This window comes from Mastigoproctus giganteus, chromosome 7 (assembly GCF_048544385.1).
Source record: "Mastigoproctus giganteus isolate SK-2022 chromosome 7, ASM4854438v1, whole genome shotgun sequence".
Taxonomy (NCBI): domain Eukaryota; kingdom Metazoa; phylum Arthropoda; class Arachnida; order Uropygi; family Thelyphonidae; genus Mastigoproctus; species Mastigoproctus giganteus.
In genome coordinates, this window is record NC_143581.1 from 95,492,822 (window position 1) to 95,511,309 (window position 18,488).

The 18,488-nt window shown below is 38.1% G+C and overlaps 2 protein-coding genes across 2 annotated transcripts in view; one reads left to right on the forward strand and one right to left on the reverse strand.

Annotated features, from left to right (window-relative positions):
* Positions 1 to 3,289, reverse strand: part of LOC150083089 (ras-related C3 botulinum toxin substrate 1) — a 118,987-nt gene extending 115,698 nt beyond the window's left edge. The window contains exon 1 of the mRNA XM_090377785.1: positions 3,057 to 3,289. Coding sequence (XP_090233911.1) covers positions 3,057 to 3,091 — 35 coding nt within the window. The 5' untranslated portion in view covers positions 3,092 to 3,289. The remainder of the gene's footprint in view (positions 1 to 3,056) is intronic.
* A 70-nt stretch (positions 3,290 to 3,359) lies between these two features.
* The window catches only part of LOC150083090 (WD repeat-containing protein 13-like), a 376,518-nt gene continuing 361,389 nt past the window's right edge, over positions 3,360 to 18,488 (forward strand). Inside the window, exon 1 of the mRNA XM_090377026.1 lies at positions 3,360 to 3,507. Coding sequence (XP_090233152.1) covers positions 3,429 to 3,507 — 79 coding nt within the window. The 5' untranslated portion in view covers positions 3,360 to 3,428. The remainder of the gene's footprint in view (positions 3,508 to 18,488) is intronic.

Below are 18,488 nucleotides of genomic sequence, written 5' to 3' on the forward strand. Positions count from 1 at the left end.
AGATACTATATGCACAGACAGACATCTACATAATATGAAAAAAAGGTAATTACAGTTTGTCTCACTGTACAATATCATTTTGTCGAAATGCTGTAGAAAGATTGCTTTAGCTGAAGGGTCAGCCCCAAGGAAAAAAAAAAGTTTTTTCTGTTGATGTGCAGGAGCATTTATCATTATTAATGCACGTGAAATAGCTTCATTTCAGCTCCGACAGATTGCGTTTTCAAGTGCATTTTTCCTGTTTTTAGTAGGGGGAAAGAAGGGGGGGAAAGAGAGGTCACATGGCATCTCTAGAAAGATCATTTGCGTGGGAAGTGGCTAGTTTCTGCCAATCAATGTTGGCATCATCACTACTACTATGTGACTTGCCTTTGGCGCAGGTAAACTATGTGACTTACCTGCGCCAAAGGTAAGTCACATAGTAGTAGTAGTGGCATGTGATGCAAGAAAGCAAGTGTATGAGTGTATCAGCCAAAAAAAAAAAAAAAATTTTACAAAACAATTCCCTCAATGTTTGTCCAGTTCCTCCTTAAAGTTCCTCCTATCAACTTCCACAATGAGATGGAAGTTTGTTCCAGCAATTAACCACATGCTGGCTAAAGGCAAATTTCCGCACGTCTATTCATTCTACACCTGTCTTTCAATTTGAATTTATGCCCCCTTAGGTTCATAATCTGAACAAGTGGAAGAATCCCATCAGAATTCAGCATGCTCAACCCATTCAAGGCCTTATACACCTTAATCAGATCACCTCGCAGGTGCCTAGTCTCCAACCGCTGAAATTTGCAGAAATTAAGCCTCTCTTGATAAGAGAGAGGCTTAAGTTTCCCCTCATGTTGCCCTTCTCTGTACACACGCTCAAGCAAATCTATATCCTTCCTAAAATGAGGCCTCCAGATCTGTACGCAGTACTCAAGGCGTGGCCTGACCATTGCCTTATACAGAGGGACAATCACCTTTTCCCTGTTAGCAAAATTCCTGTATATCATTGACAAAATACCACAACCTGCTCAGGCAGCCTGTCTGCATTGCTCAGAAAACTTCATATCTGACGGCACAATTACTTCCAGGTCTTTTTCATTTTCTACCACCTTAAGTGTAGTACCACACAGTTGGTACACTCCTCTGGGGTTACTTCTACCCATATACAGTACTTTGTATTTGTCAATGTTAAACTTCAGTTGCCACTTCTCAGCCCAACTTCCCAAATTTTCTAGATCCTGTTGCAGTAGCACACTGCCATTAACAACCCTGCCAACTTTGTATCATCTGCAAACTTTGACACTAAGCCAGATATACCTTCATCAATATCATTGATAAATATACAAAACAGCAGTGAACCCAACACCGAACCCTGTGGGACTTCACTAATAACAATAGTCCACGAAGAGCAGCACCCATTGATTACCACACTCTGTCTTCTCCCACTCAACCATCCTTTTATCCACTGTAGCAACTTACCCTTAATACCATTCTGCTCCAATTTGTACAGTAGTCTTCCATGTCAAAAGCTTTCCTGAAATCCAAGTATGATAACAAAATTATCTTTTGCATGAGTTTTTTGTAACATCATAATATTCAATCAAATTTGTCAGACAAAACTTTCCCTTAACAAACCCATGCCATGTCTGAATTATTGCTGTAGTCTTGTCTAGATGATCCTGCAATGCATCTTTAACCAGTGACTCCATTATTTTATCCAGAACAGAAGTTAAACTAACTGGTCTGTAATTACTCGTGTCACGCTTTGTGAACTGGGGATACATTTGCACATCTCCAGTCCATGGGGGACTGGACTGGAGATGTGCAAATGTCCAGTCCAGTCCCCCATGGACTGGAGATGTGCAGTCCATGGGGGACCTCCCCTGAGTCCAAGGATGCTCTCACAATTATGGCTAAGGGTTTGCTTACTTCCTTTTCTGCCTCCTTTAATATAACTGGATAGATCCCATCCACTCCAGGTGCCTTTCTTATGTTTAACTTCAACAATTTCTCGTCCACTTTGCTCTCAGTTATTACAAAATCATTAAGCACCCTATACAATTTGATAACCTTATGGCATTTTCAAGCCTTAATAATTCCTCGTGTGAATGTGGATGCAAAATACGCATTCAGTTTGTTTGCTATCTGAGCAGGATCAGCAACAGTCAAACCATCAATATCAAGTGAACCAATCAGATTCATCCTCTTCCTTTTAGAGTTTATATAAGTAAAGAAATCCTTGCTGTTTTTCTTAGAAACCTTTGCTGAAGGCCTTCGCCTGCGTAACCTCGTTTGTGACTTGATTACAGACTAGCTTATATCTGCCATAGGCTTCTGTCACCTGATAATTTATATGCATCCCATGATTTTTCTTCTCTGCCATAGTTTCAAAAGTGAACGACTGATGTACTTTCACATCAGGCATCCATGTTGACCCAGTCAATGCGTTTTTACATTGAAAGGCAAATTTCACATATATGCTGCAATCATCCTTCCTCAAATTGAATTTATGCACTCACTTGGGGGTAGTCTGAGCAAGAGAAAGAATGTCATCAACACTGAGTTTGCTCCATCTATTCAAAGCATTAAACACTTCAATCAGATCATCTAGCAGGCTAGCCTCCAGATGCTGCAATTTCCAAAACTGAAATCTTTCTTTGTAAAAAGCAGACTCTATTTTATTAAATATATATATATATATATATTTTATTATTTTTTTTTTTCATTCAAGTGTCTAGCCAAAATTATCACGTAGATCTTGGGATCGGTAAAGCTGATTTATTTTATTTATTATTTTTTTTTTAAGGTGTACATATCATTCCATGCAAGTACTGTATTTTATTTAACGGCTCATTAGGTAAAAAGAAATGAGTCGATTGCGATGATATAGTTCAAAACTTATTCATTTTATCATTTGATTTGTGTACTGTAAAATATATACACACATGCATACATACAAACACAGATATACTTTGAGCCGTGCGAACTTAATTAACTACATGAATTTTCAATATTTGCACTGCCAAAACAAGAGAACACGTTAATGAACTCGTAGGGAATAAAAATTTACTCACCCATCGCCAACTACGACGCATTTAATGGCTTGCATTTTAGCAAGTAACTCTCTGTATGAAAAGCTATTCCAATTTTTATGCAGGAATAAAAGTCACAATTAAATATAATACCCAATACAAAATAACAGCCTATACCACTCACTCTTCAAACAACCGCACCTATAAACAGCTTTCAATTCCCTATATGTCAGAAAGGGAGGGGAGCAAGATGGCGTTATTTATAAGAAGTGTATGGTATTGCAGCCTCTCAGAGACCTCTACTGGATACATTTGGTCAAGGTTTAGCCTTGTACCCAAGTGACGTTGAAGAGTTGTAAAGGTAATATCGAAACCGCTGTGGTAATGATTGTATGGAAGCAAAAGATGTAAATAATGGCAGGCGTTTGGCAACAAGTTTTAGCTCTTGATGCACGATATAATGCATACCGCGCCCCTAATAATCCAAATTTTCGTAAGTTTTTTTTTTTTTAATCAAAACATATAATTTAAAATATTTTATTGGGAATTGGTATTACTTATAGAAGAAGGGGGAACAAAAAAAAAAAAAAACGCATTTCAGAAACGATTTTGTAAAATGGGATAAGTTATTAAGTGTCCTATAGTTATTTTGTTTATCCTTATCAGAAGTGATTATTCATCTGAGCGTTTTTTTGTTAATTTACAGGCTAGATGAGTGGATGTTATGTTAAGAGGATAAACTTTTACAATAAACTCCTGTCATAATCCCGCCTACAGTATTATCCCACTACACCCCATGGCCAATCCCATGAAATACAGTATTTTGCAAAGGCTATAGCGCTTCCGCCTAAACGCTTTCCCGTATCGTTAATTAACCTGGATATAAAATCTTGATAATTTTGATATTTGGCTTTGGGAAAAGGATAAGAGACAACATTCTAGGAATCGTGAATCGTCCAATTTGTTTATTTCATTTTTAAGTCGAACTTGGTAAAAATCCAGGTCTTCATAACTAGTCCATATTTGGACAAATGGACAGGAACAAAGCAGTGATTGGCAGGTGCCACTCACTGCTTTCCCCGCCCACTGGCCTTGTAGGTTGATATGCCTAGGATGTTTTCTCCCTACTTGCTGCAGTTTTAAATCTGATGTTATTCTTTTTATATGGTTTTGATATGAACAGTGGCAAGTGGGGAGATAAACACCCTACCAAAGCTAAGTGCACCCCCCATCGATGACACAAAACAATTAGAAAGGAAACACCTTCATAGTAATCGCCTAATCACAGAACTTGACCGTACAATCACTCTGTTCTACGACCACACCCACTGCATGGAAACAAGTTGTACCCGAATAATGGAGTTTAGCCTCAAACTTTTACAGCCAATAGGCTGCTTTTTACAACTCGCAATTTAGTCGGCACGTGGAGGATAATAGTTCTCTAGCACATAGCTACTTGTACCTGCACAGCTGGATTCTCTGTGCTACAGAGTAGTAAGATCTAACTGCTCTTGTCTTCTCTATTGGCCCATACTTCTCTCCAGCCTTCAGTCTTCCCTCCTTCTTTATCTTCACAACTAGCGTCCAACCCAAATTTACCAAGCCTGGCACCCAAAATTTTAATCTTAAATCATGTAACTTACGTATCTGTATTCCTTTCGACCAATCCTAGTGTGTTTTTTTTTTTTTTTTTCAGGTCCTAGCCACTGAAATCTCAGGAAACTAGGTTGCAAGACCTGCCAGAGTACTATAAAAAATTACTAGGTACCTGACCTGCCTCCCTGTTGCATAGTGTGGAAAACGGTGGGCCCAACAGCTAAAAGGTCAGATGAACAATGATACATAACACTACACTCTACAGTATCGTATCCCCAGGGGCTCACATCTGGTGAGTATGGGCTTAGCACACCCAAGGGTCCTGAGCTGGATATCATCATTCTTTTCTTTCTTGGTGATTTCCTTCTACTCTCTCTCAGGATAACTGTGGGAATTTTTTTTTTTTTTTTTTTTTGGCTGGTGCAGCATAAGCCTCAGGCTTCCTTGCAACATATAGCTAATAATAATAATAATATCCATACACTTTTAAATCTACGGTGTTCTGTATCATAGGACAATGTATACTACACAGAGATAGGGGGGAACCCCTGCTGCCATTAGACTCTAAACAGAACCCCAGGGTTCACATCTGGTGAGTATGGGCTTGGCACACCCAGGGTCCTGAGCTGGATATCATCATTCTTCTCTTTCTTGGTGATTCCCTTGTGCCCCCCCTCTCTCTCCCCCCCCCTCTCCCTCAGGGTAACTTGTTAGAAATTTTTTTTTAGCTGATGCAGCATAAGCCTCAGGCTTCCTTGCACTATATGGCTAGTAATAATAATAATAATACTGTACACTGTGCCTTCTTAACTTATCCTAATTCCTATTTTCCATGTGATTTCAGATCGTCTGTGGTCGGTATACTAAGTAATTTGTGCCAAAATTGATCTGGAGTATAATAGGCCTTCACAATTCCATTTTGATTTTGTTTGCTGGTTAAGCATGCAGTTATTCTGATTTATTCTCTTTATATGGTTTTCATACTGCAGTTGAACATTCCTTTTTGTTGTGTAATTCCCTACAGTAACATGGCTGCATTAATGCAAAGGCCATGGCTGAGGGTCTCATTTTCAGTATAATTATTTTCTAAAGTAGCGATAAAAATTTTGGTAAAAATTGAGATCTTGAGTACAACTAAAAGTCAAGAGGAAGGCATAATTGGCAGGTGCCACTCACTGTTTTCCCCCACCCCCCTGCCCTCCTATGTTGACATGCCTAGGGTGTTTATCCCCCCACTTGCCACTGTTTTGAAATCGGGAAAAGTTCCCGATTTCAAAACAGTGGGATGAGGCTGGATAAACACCCTACCTAAGCTAAGGAACCTCCTCCTCGACGACACAAACAAAATGCATTCGTAATAATCACCCAATCACAGATCGCCTCCGTAGCCAAGTACGTAGCCCACGCTTCTTGATTAGACCGGAGTTCGAGCCCGTCACCACCAAATACGGAGGATGCTGAAAGGTCAGGGAATGACCACCGCATATTCCCGGAGCAATATGGCCTTAGTTGCTAATGCTCCTAAAAACCAAATAACAATAACAACCCAATCACAGAACTCGACCATACAATCACTTTGTTCTACGACCACTCCCACTGCTCAGAGACAAGGGGTACCCAAATAATAGATTTTTGCCAAAATTTCTAATAATAATAATAAACCAAGACAACGTCATATAAAAGCATACTTAAACGTAACTGGTTAAGTATTTAATTTTTATTCTACAATAAATAAGTTATTTTTCAAGTCACAAAACATTTTTGACCTCTTTTTTTACATTTTTATCAAGGAACTATTGTTCACAATATAAATATAAAAACCTATGTAGTATTTGTATTTATATGTATGTTCGATATATATATATATATATTAAAGGGGTATCAAATTTAAATATGGCCGGGGACCTATTTCATCGTTAAAAATGGCCCTGTACTGTAATTATTTTACAATGCAACAGGGAAACATGTTGCATTGTAAAAGAATGTTTAGGTGTTTTTAGTGCTAGAGGGAAACACAACTGTTAGTTTACCACTGAATATAAAATTATAAACTAAAGAGTTCCACGGGTGGGGTTGATTCAGCGACTTAGCACTCGAACATTGATTTGTGTTCAGAGTACTGCAATGTATTACAGAAACGAGGAATTGGTGTAGAGAGATGATTTTTGTCATGAAGCACTCTTGACCAAAAATTAGCATTTTCCCTTAAGTTTTTGTGTTTTTACGGTAATAAAATGTAGTGCAGTTAAATTGGAGAATAGTGAACATCGAAACACTTCAACCCCAGAAGCTCACATCTGGTGAGTATGGGCTTGGCAAACCCAGGGTTCTGAGCTGGATATTATCATTCTTCTCTTTCTTGGTGATTCCTTTCTACTTCTCTCTCTCTCTCTCAGGTAACTTGGGAATTTTTTTTTTGGCTGGTGCAGCATAAGCCTCAGGCTTCCTTGCACCCTATGGCTATTAATAATAAATCTGCTTAGAGCCCCATGCTTGCTTTTGGGCCTCCCCCAGAAATAAATTATATGAAATGGAGATAATGATGTAGATCTCGACAGTATTAAATGCAGTGATCATGATTCTGAAAAAAGTTTTCCCATTCATGTTAATGAAGTATGAGGTGTATAAGGCCTTGAATGGGTTGAGCAAGCTGAATGTTGATGGGATTCTTCTTCCTCTTGCTCAGATTAAAAACCTGAGGGGGCACAGTTTCAAATTGAGGAAAGACAGTTGTAGAATAGATGTGTGGAAATTTGCCTTTAGCTAGCAGGTAGTTGATTGGTGGAACAGACTTCCATCTTTTGTTGTGGAAGTTATTATTATTATTATTATTAATGGCCATATGGTACAAGGAAGCCTGAGGCTTATGCTGCACCAGCCAAAAAAAAAAAAAAAAAAAAAAAAAAATTCCCAAGTTACCCCCTGAGAGAGAGAGAGAGAGAGAGAAAGAGAGAAGTAGAAAGGAATCACCAAGAAAGAGAAGAATGATGATATCCAGCTCAGGACCCTGGGTTTGCCAAGCCCATACTCACCAGATGTGAGCCCCCGGGGTGAAAAATAGCCTAAATACATTTAAGGCTCAGCTGGATAAGCATTTGGAACGAATGGAGGGGTGAAATGGGAGGTTTTTTTTGGCTGATGCTGCATAAGCTTGCTTTCTTGCATCGTATTCCTCTACTAATGATAAAAATAAAAATATATAAATTGTTTGAGCAGTCACAAACTAAATCAGAGTCATTATATTCTCAGTGATGAATAGAGTTCAATTAAAAGATACTTTGATAGTATGAACCAGAGCTGTAATGCTCAAACAATGTATTGAGGTAAACTACTCTTATTATTTTACAAATATTAAAAGATACTGTACATCAGTGTTTCTCAAACTGGGGGCATAGAGATGCTTCTTGCATTTTCAAATAATGGCAAAAATTTATCCCTATCTGAAAACTGAAAAAATTTAGAGCAAAGAAAGAAAGAATATTGTTAAGTAGTAGTAGTAGTACTGGCATGTGATGCAAGTGTATGAACTTATGCAGCATCAGCCAAAAAAAAAAAAAAACAGATGGAAGTTTGTTCCAGCAATTAACCACCCGCTGGCTAAAGGCAAATTTCCACACATCTATTTTACATCTGTCTTTTCTTAATTTGAATTTATGCCCCCTTAGGTTCGTAATCTGAACAAGTGGAAGGATCCCATCAGAATTCAGTGTGCTCAACCCATTCAATGCCTTATATACCTCAATCAGATCACCGCGCAGCTGCCTAGTCTCCAGCCACTGCAATTTGCAGAACTTAAGCCTTTCTCTTGGTAAGAGGATCCCTTCATTCCCCTCACCAATCTTGTTGCCCTTCTCTGTACACGCTCAAGTAAATCTACATCCTTCCTAAAATGAGGCCTCCAGACCTGTATGCAGTACTCAAGCCGTGGCCTGACCATTGCCTTATATAGAGGGATAATCACCTCCTTTTCCCTGCTAGCAAAATTCCTATATATCATTGACAAAACCCCATGACCTGCCCTGGCAGCCTGTCTGCATTGCTCAGAAAACTTCATATCTGACTGCACAATTACTCCCAGGTCTTTTTCATTTTCTACCACCTTAAGTGTAGTACCACACAGTTGGTACGTTTCTCTAGGGTTACTTTAACCATATGCAGTACTTTGCATTTGTCAAGGTTAAACTTCAGTTGCCACTTCTTAGCCCATCTGCTCAAATTATCTAGATCCTGTTGCAGTAGCACACTGCCATTACTGTCATTAACAACCCTGCCAACCTTTGTATCATCTGCAAACTTCAACATTAAGCGTGATATACCTTCATCAATATCATTGATAAATATACAAAACAACAGTGGACCTAACACCGAACCCTGTGGGACTCCACTAATAACATTAGTCCATGAAGAGCAGCACCCATTTATTACCACCCTCTGTCTTCTCGCACTTAACCATCCTTTTATCCATTGTAGCAACTTACCCTTAATACCATTCTGCTCCAATTTGTAAAATTTGTAAAATCAGAAGCTTTTCTGAAATCCAAATATATGATATCAAAATTATTTTTTGCATCCAGTTCCTTTGTAACCACATCATAATATCCTATCAAATTGGTCAGACAAGACTTTCCCTTAACAAACCCATGCTGTGTCTGAATTATTGCTGTAGTCTTGTCAAGATGATCCTGCAATGCATCTTTAACCAGGGACTCCATTATTTTACCCGGAACACAAGTTAAACTAACTGGTCTGTAATTACTCGTGTCACCCTTCGATCCCCCTTTGTGAATTGGGGATACATTTGCACATCTCCAGTCCGTGGAAACCTCCCCTGAGTCCAAGGACACTCTCATAATTATGGCTAAGGGTTTGCTTAGTTGCTTTGCCGCCTCCTTTAATATAACTGGATAGATCCCATCCACCCCAGGTGCTTTTCTTATGTTTAACTTCAACAATTTCCCCTCCACTTTGCTTTCAGTTATTCCAAAATCATTAAGTATCCTGCTACAATTTGATAACCTTCTGCCATTTTCAAACCTTAATAATTCCTCATGTGTGAATGTAGATGCAAAATACTCATTCAGTTTGTTTGCTATCTGAGCAGGATCATCAACAGTCGATCCATCGATGTCAAGTGGACCAATCAGATTCATCCCCTTCCTTTTAGACTTTATATAAGTAAAGAAATCCTTGCTGTTTTTCTTAGCATCTTTTGCCAAGGATTTCTTGTAATCTGCCTTCGCCTGCCTAACCTCCTTTGTCACCTGATTACAGACTAGCTTATATCTGCCATAGGCTTCTAAGTCGCTTGATAATTTATATGCATCCCATGCATTTTTCTTCTCTATTACGAGTCTCATTAGTTCATTGGATAATCATTTAGACCTAAACCTTGAACAATATTTCTTAATAGGTATGAAACTTTTAGTAGCTTCCACCATTAATTCCTTGAATGCTTCCCACTTAGAATTTACTGTTGGTAACATTGTCAGTTGATCCCACTGTACAGAATTTAAAAACTGTCGGAGAGCCTGTACTCACTTTTATGGAGCAAAAACCCTTTCCTTTACCCCTGATGGTAATTAAATCTTTAAGTAAATCCCACATCAGTATACTGTGATCACTGCCACCTAGTGGTTCCTTTATCTGCAAATTCTTAATACACGAATGATCACTGCTGATAACCAGATAAAGAGTATTACTTTCTCTGGTTGCCTCTCGAACATGCTGCTTCAGAAAACAATCATCCAATAAATCCACAAAAGTCTGACTATTGTGTGAGTGACCAACACACAAGTTCCAGTCAATATCTGGGAAGTTAAAATCCCCCATTTATAAGACATTCCGATTTACTAGCCCACTCTATTTCTCTATACAATTGTTCATTGCACTCATTCAAGTCATTAGGCCTATAACACACTCCTACTCTTATTTTTGCTTTCGCAGTGCTTATGTCACACCAAACTGACTCAACAGTGCACTGTTCATCTGTATCAACTGGATGCACTTCTTTTGATTTTATGTTTTTCTTAATTAACAGCATAACACCACCTCCATTTCTATCCTTTCTGTACACATTGTACTCCCCAAATTCCAGTTCAGCATTCCTTATATCTGTGTGACACCCCGTCTCTGCTATCCCAACAATATCCGCCTTTGATGTCTTGACCAACACTTCAAATTCATTAAATTTATTTACTATACTTCTAGCATTGGTATACATGCTCCTATTCCTATTCTTAGTTACCCTAACACATCCCATATACCCACCTATTTCAGGATGATTGCCATCCATCCCTGAAACCCCCAACACCCCACGCTTCAGGTCGCTACTTATTCTAATAGAATTTGTGCAAGAATCAGCTTCACCTCTGCCTACGGCTACTGTTAAACTATTATTCCTTGTATCCTCCAAGCTATAAGTTTCCCGACCCACCTAACACTGCCTCGATAGCATCAGCAAATATTCTTGCACCCTTTCTATTTAAGTGTATCCCATCCCTGTAGAAGCAGTCTCTTCTGTTAACAAGTACAGTCCAGGCTGAAAAAAATTCTACCCCTTGAGCCTTGCACATTCTTTCCAGGGCCAAATTGATCAACAAGGCTCTCATCATATACTCCCTTCTATCGTGTCTGGGCAGAATTGCAGACACTTTCAAATTCAACCCTAATTCTCGGCTTTTGTTCAACAGTGACCTGTACTTGTTAAGTAAATCTGCCGGTCTCCTACTCCTAATATCATTAGTGCCAATGTGTACAACTGTATCACCTTTTGTGCCCTTAAAAGATGATATCCGCTCTACAACGTCATCAACCTTTGCCCCTGGCAGACATTCCCTGGTCCTGTTCCGCCTATCCTTTTTACAAAGCATGCTTCCGGTTTCCCTGACAATAGAGTCACCAACAACTACTAGTTCCTGTGGGACCAGTGCATTCTGCCTTGGGGGTTGCCTCTGTGTTGCGTGATGACCAAGGGCAAGCTCTGGCGTTGATGTGGGCAGCTTAGAGCCTGATGGTGGATGCCCTCGAAAGATCAATTTAGATCTTTCGAGGGCATCCACCCTGTCCTTCAAACTCTCATATAGGCCGATAACAACACTGAGTTGGAAGGGATTCTGCAAAAACATTTTAGCATTATTAGTGGCAATGATGCAAGAAAGCATCATTGCCACTAATCAGCCAAAAAAGAAAAAAAAATCTTCCCATTTCGCCTATCCATTCACCCCAGAAGTTTGTCCAGTTCTTCCTTGAATTTCATAAGCTTTCAACTTCCACTACAATAGATGAAAGTTTGTTCCAGCAATCAATCACTCGATGGCTGAAGGCAGATTTTTGAATTTATGTCCCCTCAAGTGCATAATCTGAACAATTGGAAGAATCCCATCAGCACTGAGCTTGCTCAAACCATTCAAAGTCTTATGCACCTCAATCAGATCACCTCACAGGTACATCAGTAACAACAGTGGGCCCAACACTAAAGCCTAGGGGATTCCACTAATAATATTAGTCCCTGAAGAGCAGTGTCCATTGATTACCACTGTCTGTCTTCTCCCACTCAGACATCTCGTTATCCAAAGCAGCAACTTGCCCTTAATGGCATACTGCTCCAATTTCATCTCAATGATGAATTTTCAAGCTAATTGGGTTTGTGAACAGGTTTTCAAGCTGAAATGCGTTCCTTTTGTAAATCTCTACTTATCGAATCAGGTCTGTAATCATAGTATTTTACAGTGAAGCACTCAAACTGAAATTGCATTTTCTTAAGTATCCTGTTTGACTTACAAATACTGTTTCTTTATTTTTACTAAAATAAAATGCAAGCCAGTTATTATTTTTAAGAATAACCAAAATCGAAGCACTTCAACTTGCATAGAGTGAAATCTTTTATTTCTAAAAGGAATACAGTAAACCCCCGCTATTCGCGATCGCCGATTTAATATAAAATGAAACCTAAAAAAATGTGAATTTTAAAGCGCCGTGAATATTTTCCGCCATAAAAAACATGAGCGTGGCTAAAATTATCTTTCCCGGTCAAAACAGCGCTCAGTGGGTGGGGGGAGAGGAGTGACAAAATCGCGAGCGTGGATCTTTCTCGCTAATCCTTGTTCAGTATGTGTTATGCGCTTGTCATGGAAGGTTTCGTCGTTTGCTTTTATTTATATGCTTATAAATTGAATAAATTTATCAATTTATAAATTGATATGCTTACAAAAATGATAAATCTACCATTTTGCAGTGTAAAACGGACTTTTTCGAGTGTGTTAACGGAAGAAAGTGACTTTATTGTGGACAAGTTCTTTCTAACACCTACAAAAATATGGCTACAAATAACAAGAGAAATGTGAAAATATCAAAGTAGGTGATGACATTAGCGAATAAAATTGAGTTATTAGATAAAATTTCTAATGGCAAAAGTGTCTCCTCAGTGGCAAAACATTATAAAATTAATGAGTCAACGGTATGATCAATCAAAAAATCGGAAGGAAAAATCCGCTGTAGTGTCCGGGAAAACGCGCTAATTGCTTCAAAAATTTGCTCTTTAACTCGTGATGTTAAATTAGAAAAAATGGAAAAAGCTTTAAACCTGTGGATAGAAGACCGAACTCAAAATAAAATTCCGTTAAGTTCACTCATCATTCGTGAAAAGGCAAAACTCCTTTATCAACACTTTAGCGAAACTGGTGATAGCACTGTCGGGATAAGTTTTTTTGCTAGCAAAGGCATATTTCATTTAATATTAAATTGTTTCTTATTTTCATTTCGATGCCATATGCTTGCATTTCACTATGTACATAGTCATATTATGAAGGTACATATAATACATACATAGACAAAATTTTAGACTAGTTTTTCTAATATATTTCATACTTTGGAACGGAACCCCTTTATTACTATGGGAGCCATAACTCAGTATTCGCGTTTTCGGTATTCGCAACATTTCTCAGGAACGTAACCCCCGCGAATAGCGAGGGTTTACTGTACAGATAATTCTCAGATGTTTCTTGATACTACAGGGTGAGTCACGAAAAGTAGCCCATCAATGAAACTACAATACGATGCATGCACAAGTGGGTAAATGTATAGTACATTACCTGCCATTAAAGATGATGTTGAAAATGACCTCCTTGGGCCGCAAACAGTTCTGAGCCCTTGTCAGCATGTTTTGACAAACTCTTTGCAATACTGTACCATCAGTGCCTGCAATAGCAGTATGAATGTTCTCCTGTAATTCTTGAAGAGTGTGCAGGTTTGTCTCATAAACGTTCCCCTTAAGGTAGCTCCAAAGATAAATATCACATATGGACAGGTCTGGGGAATGTGGAGGCCATAAATCTTTGCTGACAGTTCTTCCGTCTGGAAAGGCTTCATGAATTAAGGCCAGTGCTCTATGGGACGTATGGCAAGTGGCTCCATCTTGTTAAAATGTGTACCACTCCTGCTCTTCAGAGGTTAATTGTGCATAAAAGCTTTCAAATATTGCAAGGTGCACGTCTGTGTTAACAGTTGTCTCAAAGAAGATGAGCCCTATGATCCACTGTGCTGATGTGGCATACCATACTCCGATTTTTTCGTCATGAAGCAGTTCTTCATAGAGTTGGTGAGAATTTTCAGTTACCCAGTACCTTGTGTTTTGAGAATTGATGTGTCTGGATAAATGAAACCAGGCTTCCTCTGACATAAAATATTGAGTTGGATCGAATGTCCCATCAACGATGCTGTTGAGGGGCCACCTGCAATAATTTACACGTTTCACTTTATCTGTCTCTTTTAATTCTTGCATGCACATTACATGAAACAGCTTCAAATTTAGAGAGTGCAGTACACATACACATGTTGTCTGACTTACACTGACTTGGTGAACTAATTTCCGGGTACTCTTCATGGGCTTAATTTTATCCTCTCACGAATATTGCGCACTACAGTTGATGTACGAATAGATCGGGCTCTGTTCTTTTTCCCATTGAGGATACTTCCTGTTTCACGCCAATTCTTCATCAGTTGCTGTATTCAGCATTTTGCTGGTATCCTGGCAGTGGGGAACTGTTCCACAAACATTCTTCTTGTTTCTTTAAATGAACCCATATGCACTTATGCCTCAACAATTGCAACTCTTTCTGGAACTGAATAAGGTATGATGCAGAAAACCCTTACAAACACACACACAATCGTACACAAGACAAACTGGATTACATCCGGCAAAACATTGTCTTCCAACGAGATTGACCTTGAGGGGTGACACATGCTACTAATCTATGAGGGGAAGATTTGTTTGTGCAAGTGGCTAGTTATGTGTTGATTGGCTCCTGGTTCTTCCAAGCATGGAGCGGCAGGCTACTTTTTCGTAACTCATGAAAAAGATTTTGTGCTTATGTGCACAAAATCTGTCTTCATTGTATTCTGTATGTGCTTATGTGCACAAACTCCCACAACAGTAGGCCCAGGCCGGTTTCATCTTGCCTGGGGATGGGCACCAGGCGGCAGCTGCCCAGGTGTTCGCTGCTCCCTGGTGGCAAAGTGGCCTAGAGTTTCTACACCAACACAGAGAACAAAGGTGGAGATGGGCTACTGCCTTAGAGCCACCATGATACACGTACACACACATGCACACAAGCCCTGGATGATGGAAATGTGTATATAATTGTATATAAATCTATGTAAGTTTTGTATATATATGAATGTATGTAAACTGTATGTATTAATAAATGGAAAAAAATGGAAATGTGTTCATTATGTTGATTGTGTGTCCGAAGATGAAGTGTAATATGGACAGCAATTCATTCACTGAATAAGTGGCACGAGAAATATCACAGTGGGTGAGGATCATCTGTATTCCTTCAAGAAGCTATAGGCAGATTTCACTTGAAACAGGTTTAGGTGTTTTCAGCATTTTCCATTTTAATTTACCTGCACACTATGGTGCGAAAAGAACAACTTAGTTATTTTATTTTTTTTCAGGAGAAATGTTTCTTCAAAATGTGTAGCCATCCTTATTTAGGAGTAAAGACATTAGAAACATAATTTTTTTTTTTTTTTTGTTTACTCTAAGTGAAATAATATTGTTTAGCGTTATTAGTACATTTATATGAATCAACTATATATGACTGTTTTTTCTACCAGAAACTTAAAAGCTGTATATCATGTCTCTGAATAGGTTACCAAAGTGGTAATTTGGTTTTTGTAAATAGGAACACTTGTTTACAAAATTACAAGGAAAAAAGCAATCTGCAAATGTAAAAATGAATTTTTTAATTTGCCCACAATAATTTTTCTCCTCATAATTGACTGATGGGGTTATGAAATCACTGAGCTATTAAATTCAACAGCATTCATACATTTTCTTGCTTTTGGTGTATATTTTGTATGTGCATGTGTTCAAAATGGCTGAATAAATTTAATGAATGACAGCATTATTATTATGTTAATACTACATTTATACAGTATTGCTGTATAAATGGGATCAATAATTGTTTAGTTTAATTTAATGAAATTTTTAAAAATTTTCTTTATTTTCAAGGTGTCAAAAAAAAGGAACTGTAGTACACTAATTGTGCACATTCCAACTTACATATAAACCATTGCTTGGTGAATATTGAAAAAAAAAAAAAAGCTAAAAAATCAATAATATTTGTCAAAATATTAATGAAAAATTAATATTTTTCATTAATATGTGTGGGGTGGGATTCCCTGCTTAGTTGCTTTTTTAATGATCCCAAGAAGGAAAATAAACTTTAATATAACTTGCTTTCCTTTTGAATTTTGCCTTTGGTAATGGGATGATAGAGACTGAATTCTAGATTGTTAATTATGCATCAGTGCGTTTTCACACTCCTCTTTACTTTTTTTAAATTCAGCATTGTTCATCTGCTTTTATTGCTGGTACAGTAATTCTGTGTGCATGTGTTGAACCTGCCATCAATTAATTTCATTAATGACAGAATTATTATTATATTAATACTAAATTTATCATGTTTTATATAATGATACTCAAGATATACAAACATGAGTGTGTGTGTGTGTGTGTGTTATAGACCTAAAGACTGTGATGAGTAAAATGAACAACTATATAGAGAAATAGAGTGGGCCAGTAAATCAGAATATCTTATAATGAAGGATCTTAAATTTCTAGATATTGACTGGAACTTGTAGGTTGGTCACTCAAACACTAGCAGGACTTTTGTGGATTTATTGGATGACTTTTCTACAGCATTATGTTAGAGAGGCAACAAGAGAGAGAGAGAGAGAGCAGTATTATTCTTGATCTGATTATCAACAGTGATTCTTCATGCATTTAGGGTATGCAGATAAAAGAACCACTGGGTGGCAGTGATCACTATGTATTGATGTGGGATTTACTTAATTTACTTTTACCATCAGGGGGAAAAGGAAGGGTTTTTGCTTTTTTAAAGGAGGCTACAGTAGTCTCAGATAGTTTTTAAATTCTATACGGTGGGACCAATGAATGATGTTATCCAACAACAAATTCTAAATGGGAAACATTCCGGGAAATAATAACAGAAGATTCTTAGCTTTCAATGCTAAGAAATACTGTTCAAGGCTTAGACATAAATGGATATCAGATGAATTAATGAGACACATGGCAGAAAAGAAAAATGCATGGAATGCATTTTTCTTTTCTGCCATGTGTCTCATTAATTTATCTGATATCCATTTATATCTGCTAGAGCAGATATAAACTAGTCTGCAATCAAAACATATAATTTAATAAGATTAGGTAAGCCAAGGCAGATTATGAGAAATCTTTGGCAAAGGATGAAATAAAAATAGCAAAGACTTATTTAGAAGAAGAAAATCTTTACTGTTATGTGTATATGATATTCACATTACAAATATTATCCATATACAGCACAGATACAATATGTACCTGTCATTGCCAGGGGCTTGACAAAGGTTAAGGGACAACATAAAAACGTGTATAACAAATAGATGAGAATGTTCTGTAACATTAAAATATAATATATAATTTAAATAGATATACATATATCCAGCTGGAAGTATATACAGCTCTGAGATGAACAGTACACAAAGGTATACAAACGTACAATTGAATAAAATACAAAACACATGAAAGTTTGTAAGTCAGCATATTTCACTGATCTCATGTGTCTCAGGCATGCAGTAAGTTGATCTTTATGATATGAAGTTTCACATGTTTATGTGTAAGAGTTCATCAGTGTGCATGAGAGGTGCCATTCAGCACCTTAGATAGCAGGTGGGGACATCATTTGGAGAGTAGACATCAGAGGCCATACAGCAGTGGAATCAGTTTTGCCTGTGAACACCTGTAATTGAGATCTGAAGCAAACTTCTGGAGGTCTATTTTGATCATTTACAGGACTTGTATCATGGGTGGTATTTGTCCGGGTAGAAATTTGCAGCAGATCTTCAGCCTGTTCTACTGTAGCTCAAGATATACATCCACTCCACTCCACTGATATCTGTCCCAGAAATCAGTGGAGTGGAGTGGATTTTGTCAACCATCATTTTGACAGCAGTTGCAGTTCTCTTCATGCAGATTACTTGAGGCAGCTGTGGAATTTGAAGTTGAGCGGCCATGCTGGTGGTCCTCTGTTCAGAGGGAAGCCGATGTTTTATGGGTTGCCCACTTCAGTATCCAGTATTCACTGGCAAGGATGGGTTTCATAAGAGAAGGTGCAGCAGAAGCCCATATTTCAGCGGCAACAGAACCGTAGAGTACATGGTGGTTAGCAGATATCTTGTAGTTTTTGCAGCTGTTATATGAAGGATATGTTAATGGACAATCTAGCCCATTGAGCTTATCTTGCACAGAATAGATTCAATGTGACTGTTGAACCTAAGCTTTGGGTTGAAAGTTACACCGTGATCTTTGTGTTTTGTCAC